We start from the raw sequence: 16,439 nt of genomic DNA, 5'->3' as shown, positions 1-16,439 counted from the left end.
GTCCTCCCCAAAACTTATTGGCTGCAGATATGATACCCGACTAATTAAACACACGTGCTGTACAATTAATTGCTGTGGCTATAAATGCCACAAAATCCACCTTCACAATTAGTGTATCCAGATCACTCCATTGATTTAACACTAGCAACTGGTTGCAATGCATCCACTGTCATATTTTCAACATTGTTGTCTCTTTTGACTCCCTTCACCACCTCCACATAGGAGATCTGCTGCGCAGCCCTGATCCTTGACACCTTGACCTCCTTCACCCTAACAGGGTGCTCAGGGAAGTCTGAAGTATGATCCCCACCACAGTTACATTTTCCATTCACAGATTATTTTGTTCTTCATCAACAAAATTAACCAAAACCAGGCTGCTTCTAATCACCTTGATTGAATCCACCTTTCCCACTGCTTTCTTCACAGTCCTGAATATTACAAATGGATTGCCCAAATGAAACTCCTTGTCTAGAAAACGCAACCCAAAAAGAAATACATTATTGGACCAGTCTACAACCTATGCTTGTTTTGTTCCATTCTTTGATTTCACTTTTCTATTCATTATCACACACTTCATTTGCTGCACTTTCAGATTCAAGCACAGTCAGTTTCCTTCGATATCATGGGGGTCCGCAAGCAATCATTTTAAGTGCATGCCGCCACCTACTATGCTGGAATGTAGGATTAATCATGATCTGCCCAATTCTGTACTACCATGAAAATAAAAACATAACAAATAAATCCCTAATAACTTCTAACAAATGCTGCACTATGTTGTGTGTGTGCCCCCAGTGGAACAGCCACTTTACAATTACAACACTTAACCCTCACATTGCTCCCACATTCACTGTAGTCATGTTCACCTCCACGCATGTTTTGTGTCATGTTTGTGTCCTGCTGCATTGTCTTCGGTCTCTGTATTGTCGTGGTGTCTTATTGTGATGCGTGTCTTTATTTTTTTTTGTCCCATCCCCACAGGAGGCTTTTTGCCTCTTGGTAGGCCTTCATTGTAAATAAGAATTTGTTCTTAATTAACTTTCCTAGTTAAAGAACACTACCTGGGTTTCGTTTTGAGATGGGCCTATATGTGGTTGTTGTTGAATAATTACCCGGTTCGTCACATGAATAGGAAGGCCTTGTCTGCACCATCATGACAGACGGGGAAGAGGCGCTATAGCAGCCTGACCAGAAGACAAGGTCACATGGATGGGTTCCAGCAGCTACCCTCCCCTGAGCACCTAGAACAGGTCAATTGGGAGACTGGGGCTAACAGCACATTGCCCCTGTGTGGCCCAAACTCTCCACAGACCCTGGACACAGCAGCTGATATCATATGGACTGCACAGGAGGAAGAGGCAGTGGCCTCTGACTTTGGAGACCTGCTGGGGGTTGGGGGACCTCGACCTCTCCGCCCCACTGCCCTCCCCATCTCGAGGGTATCATGGAATGGGTCTGGCAGCCAACAGAATGAAAGAGGGGAAGAGGAGAGACTGGAGAAGGTGAAGACCAGCCACAGCAGACAAGACAGTCCAGCTGCTGCTACCAACTATACAGGTAAGAGTCAATTAAATATCTGTCATTGGTTATATTCAAAATAAGATGTTAAGCGGGAGGTGATATGCTTCACTGTAATATTTTGGACTTATATAGTGAATACAGTGTATTCTGAAAGTATTCAGACCCATTTACTTTTTCCACATTTTGTTACGTTAGCTTTATTATAAACTGGATTAAATTGTTTGTTTTTTTGTCAGCAATCTACACACAGTGTGACGGTGTGAAATTTGTGCAAAGTTATAAGAAAATTAATGGAAATTTTACATGAGTATTAAGACCCTTTACTCAGTACTTTGTTGAAGCACCTTTGGCAGCAATTACAGCATCGAGTCTTCTTGGGTATGACGCTACAAGCTTGGCACACCTGTATTTGGGGAGTTTCTCCCATTCTTCTCTGCAGATCATCTCAAGGTCTGTCAGGTTCAGTGGTGATTTGAGTAAATCTTGGTGGGGGATTTTTTAAAATGCGGTATACATGCCTGCAAAGCCACTACACAATACACCATTAAACAATACATTAATTGCACTATAATGGTGACAAACGGTGCCCACAAACTGTTAGGGCCTTCATAAAGCTGTCCTAACAGCAGTCCCAACATCTTACCACTGCTATACCTGGCTATCAGCGGAGCCTTGTCTGTCAGCATAACAGTTCATTCAGCCTCATTTACTGCCTTAAAAAACACATAGCTGATATGGCTGACTTCCTTAATTAAACAAATGTGGTTTCTACTGACAATTGAGATGTACAAACTATGGCATAAGGGGACGACAAGCTTATAAGGAAATCTGTAATTCTGATTAAGACATTAAGCGAGCTAGGACTGACTTAGTCAATATAATTACATGTTTAGCACTTTTGAAATGTACAGCGACAAAATTCAGAACATGGGCCGTTCTTATAGTGTACACCAAGTCAGAATCTTAGGATAAATAAAGGGGGCATGTAAGCAGACAGTGAGAGCTCTTACAATATTTGATGATTACATTTCTCTAAAACAGGCTATAGGCTACATGTGCACCACCAAAATAGAACAGTAGTTTAATTAAGGTGAAAATAGACTAATTTATTCGGGTGAGGCACATTAAATGCAGTTTGGGTCTTTGCGTGTCAAAGAGATGTCATAACACTTCGATGTGTTAAATAAGCTTTTAATTAGACATGTCAAATAACACTTATAGAATGTTGTGTGCACTGAATTTGCACTTCCAAGCCAAGCGCCACCACTACTATCAGTCGCACTGTCAAAGCTGTGCAAAAAGTCTGCAAACACTCACACACCGGCCACGAACAATGTGTTTACAATACCGCATTAGTGGAAATAGACCAAACTATTACTACACAACATACACTTAGTATTACTTTCTTAGCTATAGTATAGACATCTTTCTTGCATATGCTGTGGAAATTCTTACACAGGGACACTCGAAGTCAATCTTAAATGAATCATTGTTTATTGTCAGCGTGCTGGAGATGTTCCAACCAACTCAATGCATCATAGTACACATGTCAATCAGGAGCTCTCCCTGGGCAGACCCAGCAGTTGTCTTATATACAGTTATACACAGACAAGTTATACTTGCATGATTTAGCATAATGAATCATTACCGTTTTGTTTCATTCATGTGATTGACAAATACCTCAAGGCTTCTTTCTCTCTAAGCTGAGACCTTGAAACTGAGATTGTTTGTTTGTTCGTTCATTCTCAAAACAAGGTCTGGGCGTACTGCCAAACTGCATCTACTGAACACAGAAATGAGTTATAAGAAAAGCACAAACATATAAATTCCCATTACCCATCATTTATGCAGACATTTTTTTTAACCTTTATTTAACTAGGCAAGTCAGTTAAGAACAAATTCTTATTTTCAATGACGGCCTGGCAGTGGGTTAACTGCCTGTTCAGGGGCAGAACGACAGATACTAGTCCAACGCTCTAACCACTAGGCTACCCTGCCGCCCCACTTAAACAGGAAGGTGGAGTGGTGTTCCTGTGTGGTTTTCTAACACAGCCCATATATATATATATATATATATATAAATATATATATTTTTAAATGTTGTTCAGTCTTTGATCTGCTGCAATGTTCAACATTTCATCCGGTTGTAGAGCACAAGTTGTTTTGATCAACTTGTGCGACTAAAACAACTGATTTCTGTTATTGATTAAACTTGTAGTTGAAACTTGGTATCACTTAACTTCATTCAAACTTTGAATTTGAAATGCCATTGCTATGGAATTTACTGCCTCCAAAATAACCGATTCCTCGACTCCCATTCTCCTATGATTCAGTATTTTTGCAACGAAGGAGACTGGGTGGTTGCCATGGTCACTTTAATTATGCCTATACTGTTCAGCAGCTGGAATCAGCAGGATGGGGAGCGGGGGCGTATTTATTAAGAGAGGTTTATCATGGATTTCTGAAATAATGATTATGATCACACTTCCTCAATGTAAATATTACGGGGGCACCTATACATTTGGCAGCCAAGCATGAGTTATCAGTGTAGCCTTGTCTAGACATGACTTTGAAAACTATCTTGACGTCTTAATTTAAAAAAAAAAAACTCCACTCCAGACTTCCGTTAATTGAATGAAAAATAATTACAGGGCAGTTTGTCAAAACTAAACCTTTGTGAATCGTCCACTGGAATAACACACATGCTTGTATAATAATTACATAAACATTTCAAGTAATACTATCCCCATCCAGAAAGGGCTGTGTAACACCGCAAAGAATGGGTTTATCAGCATAGTGCACCACATAACCCCATGTGATCTGTCAAGGCTGTGCACAGCGGAATTATGACTGAATAATTCTAGTTCCTACACACCACCTTCTATATTTATACAAAATAGGCCTTGTTATAAGTTGATAAGCATCATGCTAATGCCAGTTCATTCTAGAATGCAAAATGTCTTCTTAGTAGGACTCTGCAATATTGAGTTGTTGTGTAAGCTATGCGCAGAGGTTTCAGTTTGTTTTGGGAGTCGAGGAAGATTCGACTCCAACCACAGGAGTCTGAGTCTACTCCAAAAATCATAGAGTCTTTCACCTCTAGCTTTAACTAGCTAAAGTGTTAAGTTCAATGATCGGTTAAAAAAAAGGTTTGAACCCCGGTCACACCACACCCAGACCCATAAATTTAGTTAAGCCAACTTTTAGAATTCTAGACATTCCCTGTTACACCACATATATTATTTGTAAACTCAGGTTCCCTTTATCTAATATTAGGTTTTGGTTGAAGATCTGATAACATTCAGTACCAAAAATAGGGAAATTAGGGAGGGGGCAATGTAAATGCATCATAATGCAGAAACTTCATTGGCCCAACTCTTTAAATATATGTCTCTGACCAAGAAGGAGACGCGTTCTGTCTCCTAGAGATGAAGGAACTTTGGACGAACTTTGGTGTGGAAAGTGCAAATCAATCTCAGAACAACAGCAAAGGACCTTGTGAAGATGCTGGAGGAAACAGATACAAAAGTATCTATATCCACAGTAAAACGAGTCCTATATCATCATAACCTGAAAGGCCGCTCAGCAAGGAAGAAGCCACTGCTCCAAAACTGCCATAAAAAAGCCAGACTACGGTTTGCAACTGTAGTCTGGGTGCTGTGTACAAAGATTGTACCTTTTGGAGAAATGTCCTCTGGTCTGATGAAACAAAAAGAGAACTGTTTGGCCATCCTTATGTTTGGAGGAAAAAGGGGGAATCTAGCAAGCCAAAGAACACCATCCCAAACGTGAAGCACGGGGGTGGCAGCATCATGTTGTGGGGGTGCTTTGCTGCAGGAGGGACTGGGCATTTCACAAAATAGATGGCATCATGAGGCAGGACAATTATGTGGATACATTGAAGAAACATCTCAAGACATCAGTCAGGAAGTTAAAGCTTGGTTGCAAATGGGTTTTCCAAATGGACAAAGACCCCAAGCATACTTCCAAAGTTGTGGCAAAATGGCTTAAGAACAACAATGTCAAGGTATTGGAGTGGCAATCACAAAGCCCTGACCTCAATCCTATAGAACATTTGTGGGCAGAACTGAAAAAGTGCATGCGAGCAAGGAGGCCTACAAACCTGACTCTGTTACACCAGCTCTGTCAGGAGGAATGGGCCAAAAATCACCCAACTTATTGTGGGAAGCTTGTGGAACGCTACCCAAAATGTTTGACCCAGGTTAAACAATTTAAAGGCAATGCTACCGAATACTAATTGAGTGTATGTAAACTTCTGACCCACTGGAAATGTGATGAAATAAATCAATCATTCTCTCTACAATTATTCTGACATTTCACATTCTTAAAATAAAGTGGTGATCCTAACTGACCTAAAACAGGGAATTTTTATTTGGATTAAATGTCAGGAATTGTGAAAAACTGAGTTTAAATGTATTTGGCTAAGGTGTATGTAAACTTCTGACTTCAACTGTACATAAAGTGCATTCGGGAAAGCATTCAGACCACTTTACATTTCCACATTTTGTTACGACAGTCTTATTCTAAAATGTAAATAGTATTAAATAGTATTTTTTTCCTCATCAATCTACACACAATACCCCTTAATGACAAAGCAAAGAGAAATGAGAAATGTTTACAAATGTGTTAAGAAACTAAAATATCATCAATAGTATTCTCTAATGGTACACGGAAATATTTATTGAGCCTTTTGGCTTTTGTTATGTTCTTTGTGTAACAGAGTCAAAGATTGTCCTGTAAGCTTTCCCAAAAGCTTGACATTTCTTTCTCTACTGGCGCTGCCGAATTGGATCCTTTTTGGAGGCGCAACTGCTTAGTATGTTGTCAAACAGGGTGGTCGCGTGTCGGCGAAGCGGAGGTCGCAATATGAACTACCATTAAGGATGTTGAGTGCGGAAGCAATACTGCTAAGCAGCACTTGAAACCTGTTACATTTGTTCCCAGCAGGAGCCTTCCTCCCAGGAGACAGCGATGGCGGAGGCAGCAGAGTGTGGTGCCTCCTCTTTCTCCCCTTGCCCTCCAGACAGACCAGGACAAACTTCAACCTGAGTAAAGATGTGACCTGTGGCATCTGCATGAAGACGGTGTACGAGAAGACCAGCGCTGGGGATAGGCGCTTCGGCATCCTGCCAGAGCTACAGTGTCACCTGGAGAAAAAAACAAAACTTCCAGGAAGAAGTTACAAAGTAAGCGAATGGGGAGAAATGTTAGTTTGTTGTGGCTTGTTTCAGTTTTTGATCATCTACTGTCGGCAGTGTCCTATGTTTTTTAAAACATTTTTTTGACTTGTCGAAGTAACCAACAACTTTATCTCTCTTCCCAAGGGGTTGCCAAAAGTGCAGAGTCAAGTCGGCGTTTTACATCCCCAACAAGTACTGGGTGGAAGGACAACCAAAGGAAACCCTTATCCGTAACTTTAAAGATGCAGGTCAGCTTTTACCATTCTCTCGACCAGATGTCACTATGGATTTCCGGGGTTCTGGCATCATCGTTTGATTGTGGTAAACATATGCTCTGTTTCAACTCCAGAAAATAAGATGTAGTTTCTTCATGTGTCATGGATGCTGTCCCTTCAAGATGGAGTGTCTCTGTTGGTATGACCTGCCTCAAGGCTACAGACCCCATCGCCGCCACGATCATCTTGTGGTATTTCAATGATCGTATTAATGTCACACACACACACAGTTCAACATAGATAAATGTAAACTGAAACAGATATTTGTGATATTGTTGTGACCACTGAATGCATTTCTAAATTGTAAAAAGCTTCTTTTTTTCTCACCCAACAGCACCATGCCATGAGTCTGGATGACTTAGACAGCTTCTTGACTGTGTCATTGTTCTGACTCTTCTGGATGACTTAAACAGCTTCTTGACTGTGTCATTGTTCTGACTCTTCTGGATGACTTAGACACCTTCTTGACTGTGTCATTGTTCTGCCTCTTCTGGATGACATAGACACCTTCTTGACTGTGTCATTGTTCTGACTCTTCTGGATGACTTAGACAGCTTCTTGACTGTGTCATTGTTCTGACTCTTCTGGATGACTTAGACAGCTTCTTGACTGTGTCATTGTTCTGACTCTTCTGGATGACTTAGACAGCTTCTTGACTGTGTCATTGTTCTGACTCTTCTGGATCTGACTGTGTCATTGTTCTGCCTCTTCTGGATGACATAGACAGCTTCTTGACTGTGTCATTGTTCTGACTCTTCTGGATGACATAGACAGCTTCTTGACTGTGTCATTGTTCTGACTCTTCTGGATGACTTAGACAGCTTCTTGACTGTGTCATTGTTCTGCCTCTTCTGGATGACATAGACACCTTCTTGACTGTGTCATTGTTCTGCCTCTTCTGGATGACATAGACACCTTCTTGACTGTGTCATTGTTCTGACTCTTCTGGATGACTTAGACAGCTTCTTGACTGTGTCATTGTTCTGCCTCTTCTGGATGACTTAGACAGCTTCTTGACTGTGTCATTGTTCTGACTCTTCTGGATGACTTAGACACCTTCTTGACTGTGTCATTGTTCTGACTCTTCTGGATGACTTAGACAGCTTCTTGACTGTGTCATTGTTCTGCCTCTTCTGGATGACATAGACAGCTTCTTGACTGTGTCATTGTTCTGACTCTTCTGGATGACTTAGACAGCTTCTTGACTAGGTCATTGTTCTGCCTCTTCTGGATGACTTGCTGGATGATGACAATGGTGTTCCCGCTGTACCTGGGTGAATATGACAAGTATGACCTATTCTAAGCACCGCCACCGTGCCCCATGGGTTTGGACTGCAATGGGTTGACTAGGGCCTTTACTTTTGATTGGATCCCAAGGCTGTGTGGGTTGTTGCTTGGAGTCATCCTCTTAGACCAGTGATTGGCTGTTCTCTTGCTGTTGATGGGTTTTGGTTCCATGCAAGTTGATGGGTTAATGAATTAGTTGGCTAATTGATGTGATGGGCTCCGACCCATTGGTTTGCCATCTGTTGTTCCATTGGGTGGTCCTGTTGTGCCAATATTGTCATTTGCACCATTTAGTAAGTTAGTGAGATTTGAATAATGTGATGTGTAGTGTATATATTTTATGTAAGTCTAGATTGAAAGTATACTTTGCCTTGCCCTGAGATATGGCTAGACACCTATAGTGCCATTATAATCTAGCCATGCCTCCTGGCAATACCTTGCCCTGATATTTTTCAATTGTCTGACATATTTGAGATGCTTATTTAAAAAAATATATATATTTTTTTTAAACCTATATTGAACTAGGCAAGTCTGTGCCTCCAGGCAAGTCTCAGCCTCCAGTATTTATGCTGCAGTAGTTTGTGTTGGGGGGGCAAGGGTCAGTTTGTTATATCTGGAGTACTTCTCCTGTCCTATTCGGTGTCCTGTGTGAATTTAAGTGTGCTCTCTCTAATTCTCTCTTTCTTTCTCTCTCTCGGAGGACCTGAGCCCTAGGACCATGCCCCAGGACTACCTGACATGATGACTCCTTGCTGTCCCCAGTCCACCTGGCCGTGCTTGTGCTCCAGTTTCAACTGTTCTGTCTTATTATTATTGGACCATGCGGCACAGCCAGAAGAAGACTGGCCACCCCACATACCTAGAGAGGAACCAGGCTTTCTTCCTAGGTTTTGGCCTTTCTAGGGAGTTTTTCCTAGCCACTGTGCTTCTACACCTGCATTGCTTGCTGTTTGGGGTTTTAGGCTGGGTTTCTGTACAGCACTTTGAGATATCAGCTGATGTACAAAGGGCTATATAAATAAATTTGATTTGTTAAGAACAAATTCTTATTTTACAATGATGGCCTACCCCGGCCAAACCCTCCCCTAACCCGGACGATGCTGGGCCAATGGTTCGCACCGCCCTATGCGACTCCCAATCACTGCCGGTTGTGATGCAGCACCTTAGACTGCTGCACCACCCGGGAGCCCAGATTAGGCTTCATGCTTATCTTTACTGTTGACAGGGAAACTCTTGTTGCGGTGTTGACATGATGATTGAAGACCTAATGTTAGATTTGATTTATTATATTATGTTTTCAATGTACACACAGAAAAGAGAATAAAATATTGTTTCACAGTTTGCGCTTATTTTTTTTTCCTGCTGCAGGCATTGGCGATGTCTAATGTTAGTGAATTCCCACATATGCACAAGTGGTACTGTGCATTCGTAAATTCAGACCCCTTCCCCTTTTCACATTGCGTTACTTTAGTCTTATTCTAAAATGCATTACATTTGTTTTCCCTCACAATACCCCATAATGACAAAGCGAAAACAGGTTTTTAGAAATGTTAGCAAATTTCTAAATAAAAAAATAACAGAAATACCTTATTTGCCTAAATATTGCGACCCCTGTATGTCTTAGTTGGCTTCAAGTAAAATTTGAGGACTGACTTGTCTTTGTTGAACCTTTTTATACTGAAGCCAAAACTGCACACAGTGGTTGTGATAAAGACTGCTTGGTATGGATGACTCAAACACACATTTTCAGTATAGCCTCCAAAAAAGTGAAAAACCATTCAGTTAGCCACGTCACCAGGGACCAGCAGTTATCGATCTTACCACTCCAGCTCAGTAGGCGGCGCCAGACCCTCATGTTACAAGTTCACGTCAGGAAGAGGGTGGTGAAAACGTAAACAAAGCATGACATTTTGTATCACTGGTTGGTTGGAGGCAAAAAACAACATATTACGCTTATTTTAGGCCGTTTCTTGTTATCCATAAGACGACCATGGACACAAATACTTTGTTGCTCCGGTTTGATGGACGCTCCCGGTTGCTGCTCCGTTCTTTACTCTCGGGAGCTACTGGTGCCCGTCGAGGTCTGTGGGTGTTCCAGCGGCAGCGACGGTCAGACCCGGACCGCTGCCTACACACCTGTCTCGAGACTCTTTGCCAGCAGGAAATATGCCTGAACAGTGATGCTCAGACCCTGACAACGTGAGAAAATAGTCCAAACTCGTTTATTCCACAGCTAGGCTTTTTGACCTCGTTGTTTGACTTCTCTCGACTGACCAGACTAGTGATGTGTATTTTAAATGTTAAAAAATACATCATATACGTTTCTCTTAGATAACCCACTTCTCTTTTCCTTAGCAAACCACTCGTGTGCCTATTTCCAGTTGCCTTCCAACGGAGCCTCGTGTCCTTCCTCCATCTCACCCACCCTTTGCATCCCCGGACCAGTGTCCTTCACCTGCTAGACTGCCTCAGCCAGGGGGAGCATGCCCCAAACCCCTGGGTGTCTGCCCTAGTCGTACAGCTCCGGAGAGACCTGGGAGCCCCTGGGGGGAAGGAGCCTCTAATCACCCCCCAGTGCAGAGAAAGACTAAGGGGACTATGTGAGCGTCTGAGGGATAGTGGTGGTGGTGATGATAAAGCAACAGGATGGGCCTTGTGTTTAGGTGGACCAATAGAGCCACAACTGTCCTCATCCTCACAGGGTGGGCTAGATGTGGTTCCGAAGAGGAAGAGCAGCTGTGTGGATCTGGACTCAGAACCTGAGGACGACGTCGGACAGCAGCGTAAGAGGATGAGGATAAGTGTCTCTCCTGTGGACACTGAGAGGAGTTGTAGCAGTATGGAGTATGTGGTGGGAACGGAGGGTTTGAAGGATGAGATGGAGACGGACCGGGTGGTTGGTGTCATCCCAGAACCAGCTGTGGAACCGCAGCCAGCAGCAGGGAGTCCAAGTGATGCCCTGCCTGAGAATGTAAAGGTGAGATGAATAAAGGACATGACTTAACTATTCAGTCACATCAGTATTCTGTTGACACCACCGAAGAACTGAAAGTAACTTGTGTATTCTTGGTTCAGGCTTCTATCCCTCAAATCAAGGAAATGTTGGAAAGTGAGATGGAGGTAAGATATCTATTTTAATGAAGTGATCATGTCTGAGATCATGTCTGAGATGCACTGACTCACATGAAAGTGCCTTAATCCCCTGTGTCCTCTTTGTTTAGTGGGACCAGAACTCAGTGGATATCTTCAAGGTGCTGAACGACTGTGACCCCTCCCAGGTTGGACTTTTTTAAATTGACACTAAAACGTTAGCAAAATCAGGTCGTTCATGAGCACTACTTCCAATAACAACCATTCTCTCTGTAGGTAGAGATCTTATGTAGGATGCTGCGTTTGTCTGAGATGCCAGAACAGACCCTACCTCAGCTCTGTAGCTGCCTGCTAGAACTCTCTCCTGATCTCAGTCACAGCACAGCAGCCACACTCATCAAGAGTCTCCTGCTGGGAAAGGTACCTCACATTTCATTCATATGTACCCTTTTCACACCACTGACCAACACTTAGGCAAAACAAGCTGCACTGGGCTGGCCTGGTTACCAAGCTGCACTGGGCTGGCCTGGTTACCAAGCTGCACTGGGCTGGCCTGGTTACCAAGCTGCACTGGGCTGGCCTGGTTACCAAGCTGCACTGGGCTGGCCTGGTTACCAAGCTGCACTGGGCTGGCCTGGTTACCAAGCTGCACTGGTTACCAATCCATCATAGTTTCTTTGCTGGAAAGGACAATGTGAAAATAAAAATCTGAGCCAGTACTGTTCAAGTCGGCCTTATAATGTGAATAAGACAATAGCTTGTCAGGCTACCTATATCTCTGACTTCTTCTCCCGTACTGTTGACCTCTGGCAGGTCCTGTCCCTTTCTGAACCTGCCTCACGCTGTCTAGTCACGGCTGTGACATCACTATGCAGTCGCTACCCCAGGCCAACCTGCCACGCTCTGATTGGACCAGTCCTGGAGGAAGGGCAGACAGGTGAGTGGGAAATACACATTGATCAATAGTGGACTCCAACATAGAAGAGTATTAACTGTCAGTCAATATAGTATTCACCACCTGTGATGTTATATTTAGCCACTAATCATCAATTAATCTTTCTATTTATATATAATCTCTTTATTTTCCACGTACGGTTCCTTTGGAAAATATTTAGAGCCCTTGACTTTCCACATTTTGTAACGTTACAGCCTTATTCTAAAATGTATTGCATTGTCCCCCCCCCCCTCAATCTACACACAATACCCCATAATGACAAAGCAGAAACAGGTTTTTATAAATGCTTGCTAATTTATGCAAAATGTAAAAAAATGGATCACATTTATTAAGTGTTTTCGACCCTTTACTCAGTATTTTGTTGAAGCACCTTTGGCAGCAATTACAGCCTTGAGTCTTCTTGGGTATGACGCTACAAGCTTCACACACACCTGTATTTGGAGAGTTTCTTCATTCATCTCTGCAGATCCTCTCAAGCTCTGTCAGGTTGGATGGGGAGCGTTGCTGCACAGCTATTTTCAGGTCTCTCCAGAGATGTTCAATCGGGTTCAAGTCTGGGCTCTGGCTGGGCCACTCAAGAACATTCAGAGACTTGTCCCAAAGCCACTCCTGCGTTGTCTTGGCTGTGTGCTTAAGGTCGTTGTCCTGTTGGAATGTGAACCTTCGCCCCAGTCTGAGGTCCTGAGCGCTCTGGAGCAGGTTTTCATCAAGGATCTCTCTGTTCATCTTTCCCTTGAATCTGACTAGTCTCCCAGTACCTGCCGCTGAAAAACATCACTGTATGATGCTGCCACCACCATGCTTCACCGTAGGGATGGTGCCAGGTTTCCTCCAGACGTGACGCTTGGCATTCAGGCCAAATAGTTCAATCTTGGTTTCATCAGACCAGAGATTCTTGTTTCTCATGATTTGATGGTAAACTTTAAGTGGGCTGTCATGTGCCTTTTTACTGATGAGTGTATTTTGTCTGGCCACTCTACCATAAAGTCCTAATTGGTGGAGTGCTGCAGAGATGTTTGTCCTTCTGGAAGGTTCTCCCATCTCCACGGAGGAACTCTGGAGCGCTGTCAGAGTAACCATCGGGATCTTGGTCACTTCCCTGACCAAGGCCCTTTCCCCCAATTGCTCAGTTTGGCCGGGCGGCCAGCTCTAGGAAGAGTCTTGGTGGTTCCAAACTTCTTTCCTTTAAGAATGATGGAGGCCACTGTGTTCTTGGGGATCTTCAATGCTGCAGACATTTTTTGGTACCCTTCCCCAGATCTGTGCCTCAACACAATCCTGTCTCAGATCTCTACGGACCATTCCTTCGACCTCATGACTTGGTTGTTGCTCTGACATGCGCTGTCAACTGTGGGACCTTATATAGACAGGTATACGCCTTTCCAAATCATGTCCAATCAATTGAATTTACCACAGGTGGACTTCAATCAGAAACATCTCAAGGATAATCAATGGAAACAGTCTCATAGCAAATGGTCTGAATACTTATGTAAATAAGCTATTTGGTTATTTTTAGTACATTTGCAAACATTTCTAAAAACCTTTGTCATTATGGGGTGTTGTGTGTAGATTGCAGAGGAAATGTTTTATTGAATCCATTTTAGAATAAGGCTGTAACGTAACAAAATGTGGAAAAGTCACGGGGTCTGAATACTTTCCAAAGGCACTGTAAATCTAAATCTGGAATGTATCATCAGGCAGTGCACAGGCTGAGCTGCTCAACAGATTGATAGAAGACTGCCTGGATCCCCACTTCAGACTGCTGGTGTTCCAGTAAGACAAACCAACCCATTGGGTGTAATGGATCTAACAACTAGTGAAGTGTTCTGGCTGTATTGATTACATGCATTTTAATACGACGTCTTATAAAGTCTCATAAGATCTTCTTTTGTCCAGAATGACAATCAAAAGGATTTGGTGTGAAGGACTGCTATCTGTCATTCATGCCCTGTTGGACAAGAAGGTGAACCATAAATCTACTCCACTCAAATACAAACTAGTCCTCTAATGTACCATACCTACCAAACCAGACCAAACTATACTGAACAAAAATATAAACAAAACATGCAGCAATTTCAACAATTTTACTGACTTAATGTTCATGTAAGGAAATCAGTCAATTAAATTTTTAAAAAAATTCCCCACAAAAGGGCTTCATTATAGACAGAAATTCTCCTCAGTTTCATCAGCTGCCCGGGTGGCTTGTCTCAGACGATCCCGCAGGTTAAGAAGCCGGATGTGGAGGTCCTGGGCTGGCGTGGTTAAACGTGTTGCGGTTGTGAGGCTGATTGGACGTGTTGCCAGACAACAGCTCTGGTGGACATTCCTGCAGTCAGCATGCCAATTGCATGTTGTGTGATATTTTAGAAGCTTTTTATTGTCTCAAGCACAAGGTGCACCTGTGGTAATGATCATGCTGATTAATCAGCTTCTTGATATGACACCTGTCAGGTGGATGGATTATCTTGGTAAAGGAGAAATGCTCACTAACAGGGATGTAAACAAATTTGTGCATAAAATTGGAGCGAAATAAGCTTTTTGTGTGTATGGAACATTTCTGGGATGTTTTATTTCAGCTCATGAAACATGGGACCAATATAAATGTGGCATTTTATATTTTTGTTCAGTATAGTTCTCTAATCTATCATAGCTATCCAAACCAATTGATTTGATCGCATGGTATGTGAAAACGAGAGTATTCATAAAATCCCTAGTCTCTCATTGATTTGAATCTGTTTGTATCACTTTTCAGCTGGACCTGAGTGAAGAGCTGTTCACACTCTTCACTGACCAGCTAAGCTCCCAGGCACCTCACTTCACCAAGTCCATGAAGTATGCCAAGATGATGCTCACTGTGCTGACCAAGTATAACACGCATGTAGGTTATTTCAATCAATCAAACATATTTATAAAGCCCTTTTTAAATCAGCAGTTGTCCTAAAGAGCTGTACAGTAACCTGACCTAGATCCTAAAGAGGAAATGGAGGCACGTTGGCTATGAAAACACCTTAAGTCCAGTCTAAAGGTATAACTGTCACTTAACGTCTGTTTACTGATACACTGCTATTGTCTGGTTGTATTTGTCCAGGTAACTGTGGCTCACAAACACACACTGTCCTGCTGCTTGTCCTCCAATGAGACATTCTTGAAGAAGTCTCTTCAAGCTGCCCTGAAGAGAATCAAACATTCATGAAATACTGTCTGAATCACAATACTGTTAAACTATTAAATTCATTATAATGACTGAGTACAGTAAATGGTAGGGAATTTTAAAGTCATTTTTACTAAAATGTTGTCAGCTGTGTTTAAAACAAATTACAAGTCAGATGTTTGTTGTTTCATATTGATCTAATGTAAAAATTCTGGAATTCTGCAAGAACTTGCATAGCATACCTGTAAGCCTGTATGTATAAACAATGTTGCAAATGTCTGGAATGCAGTTTTAACCAATCAGTATTTAACCAATCAGCATTTAGACCCACTAGTTGAAATAAAAGCCAACATGCACAAAAATATTGGTTACCTTTTGGAGAGTTTCTTTGAACCAGTATTTTGCTGTAAGAGAGGCATACATGTGGTACCACAGCATTCACTTTAAGTCCCGATCACATTTTCTTTAGTGGCATGATGGAAAAAATATCGCAATATTTGCACCCACCAATATGGCTGAACTCCGTGTCCAGTTTTTTTTGGCGCAATTTTCGGGTGGACTTCCTTTCCAGCGCAGCGTGAAGGAGGAGAAACCGACAATATGAGGTCAGTAAAAAAAAATAATTTATAAATCATTTCTAATTTATTTTTTTGACAATTATTACGTAATTATATTTCTGTAAGTCAGAACTTCAACAATTGCCCATTGGATGGATTTACATAGAGAACCTTTGTATCTAACATCCTGGACACGTGATTTTTGAAGGTCAAATTTACCCAAGGACTTGTGGAGACACTTCTAACTATAGAATTATATATTCTTCTTTAACTCCTTGATTTACTTCAATTCTATCTTATCTAATTGAACACATGAAGCAGTTCAGGATTTACTTCTGATTTATTACTGTTACAGCAACAATTGTTCAAGAGTCAAGTGTCAACATACTGTATGTTCAACAATCT

The 16,439-nt window shown here is 42.1% G+C and overlaps 2 protein-coding genes and 1 long non-coding RNA gene across 4 annotated transcripts; 2 read left to right on the top strand and 1 right to left on the bottom strand.

Annotated features, from left to right (window-relative positions):
* The first annotated feature begins 832 nt into the window (after positions 1-832).
* Positions 833-6,967, top strand: LOC118360368 (uncharacterized). Of its 2 annotated transcripts, none has more exons than XM_035739635.2 (3): positions 833-1,554; positions 6,487-6,725; positions 6,864-6,967. In XM_035739635.2, the coding sequence occupies exons 1-3, from the start codon at positions 1,203-1,205 to the stop codon at positions 6,951-6,953; spliced, it is 681 nt and encodes a 226-aa protein (XP_035595528.1). In that variant the 5' UTR covers positions 833-1,202; the 3' UTR covers positions 6,954-6,967. The 2 variants fall into 2 exon arrangements, with proteins under 2 accessions (XP_035595528.1, XP_035595527.1); XM_035739634.2 differs by having other exon boundaries at positions 6,484-6,725.
* A 137-nt stretch (positions 6,968-7,104) lies between these two features.
* On the bottom strand, positions 7,105-8,560 carry LOC127913193 (uncharacterized). The gene is made up of 3 exons (XR_008085161.1): positions 8,051-8,560; positions 7,863-8,003; positions 7,105-7,642 (listed from the first exon to the last, which is right to left on the bottom strand). It is a non-coding gene; the product is annotated as an uncharacterized LOC127913193 (long non-coding RNA).
* Positions 8,561-9,717: 1,157 nt separating this feature from the next.
* fance (FA complementation group E) lies at positions 9,718-15,851 on the top strand. Its single transcript, XM_035739844.2, has 10 exons — positions 9,718-10,480; positions 10,637-11,258; positions 11,357-11,401; positions 11,503-11,559; positions 11,648-11,791; positions 12,185-12,308; positions 14,024-14,099; positions 14,223-14,289; positions 15,079-15,204; positions 15,415-15,851. The coding sequence occupies exons 1-10, from the start codon at positions 10,272-10,274 to the stop codon at positions 15,517-15,519; spliced, it is 1,575 nt and encodes a 524-aa protein (XP_035595737.1). The 5' UTR covers positions 9,718-10,271; the 3' UTR covers positions 15,520-15,851.
* Positions 15,852-16,439: the final 588 nt, after the last annotated feature.

This window comes from Oncorhynchus keta, chromosome 28, assembly GCF_023373465.1.
Source record: "Oncorhynchus keta strain PuntledgeMale-10-30-2019 chromosome 28, Oket_V2, whole genome shotgun sequence".
Classification (NCBI taxonomy): Eukaryota; Metazoa; Chordata; class Actinopteri; order Salmoniformes; family Salmonidae; genus Oncorhynchus; species Oncorhynchus keta.
Note: the sequence above shows the minus strand (reverse complement) of the source record. Positions and strands in the feature narration are given on the sequence as shown.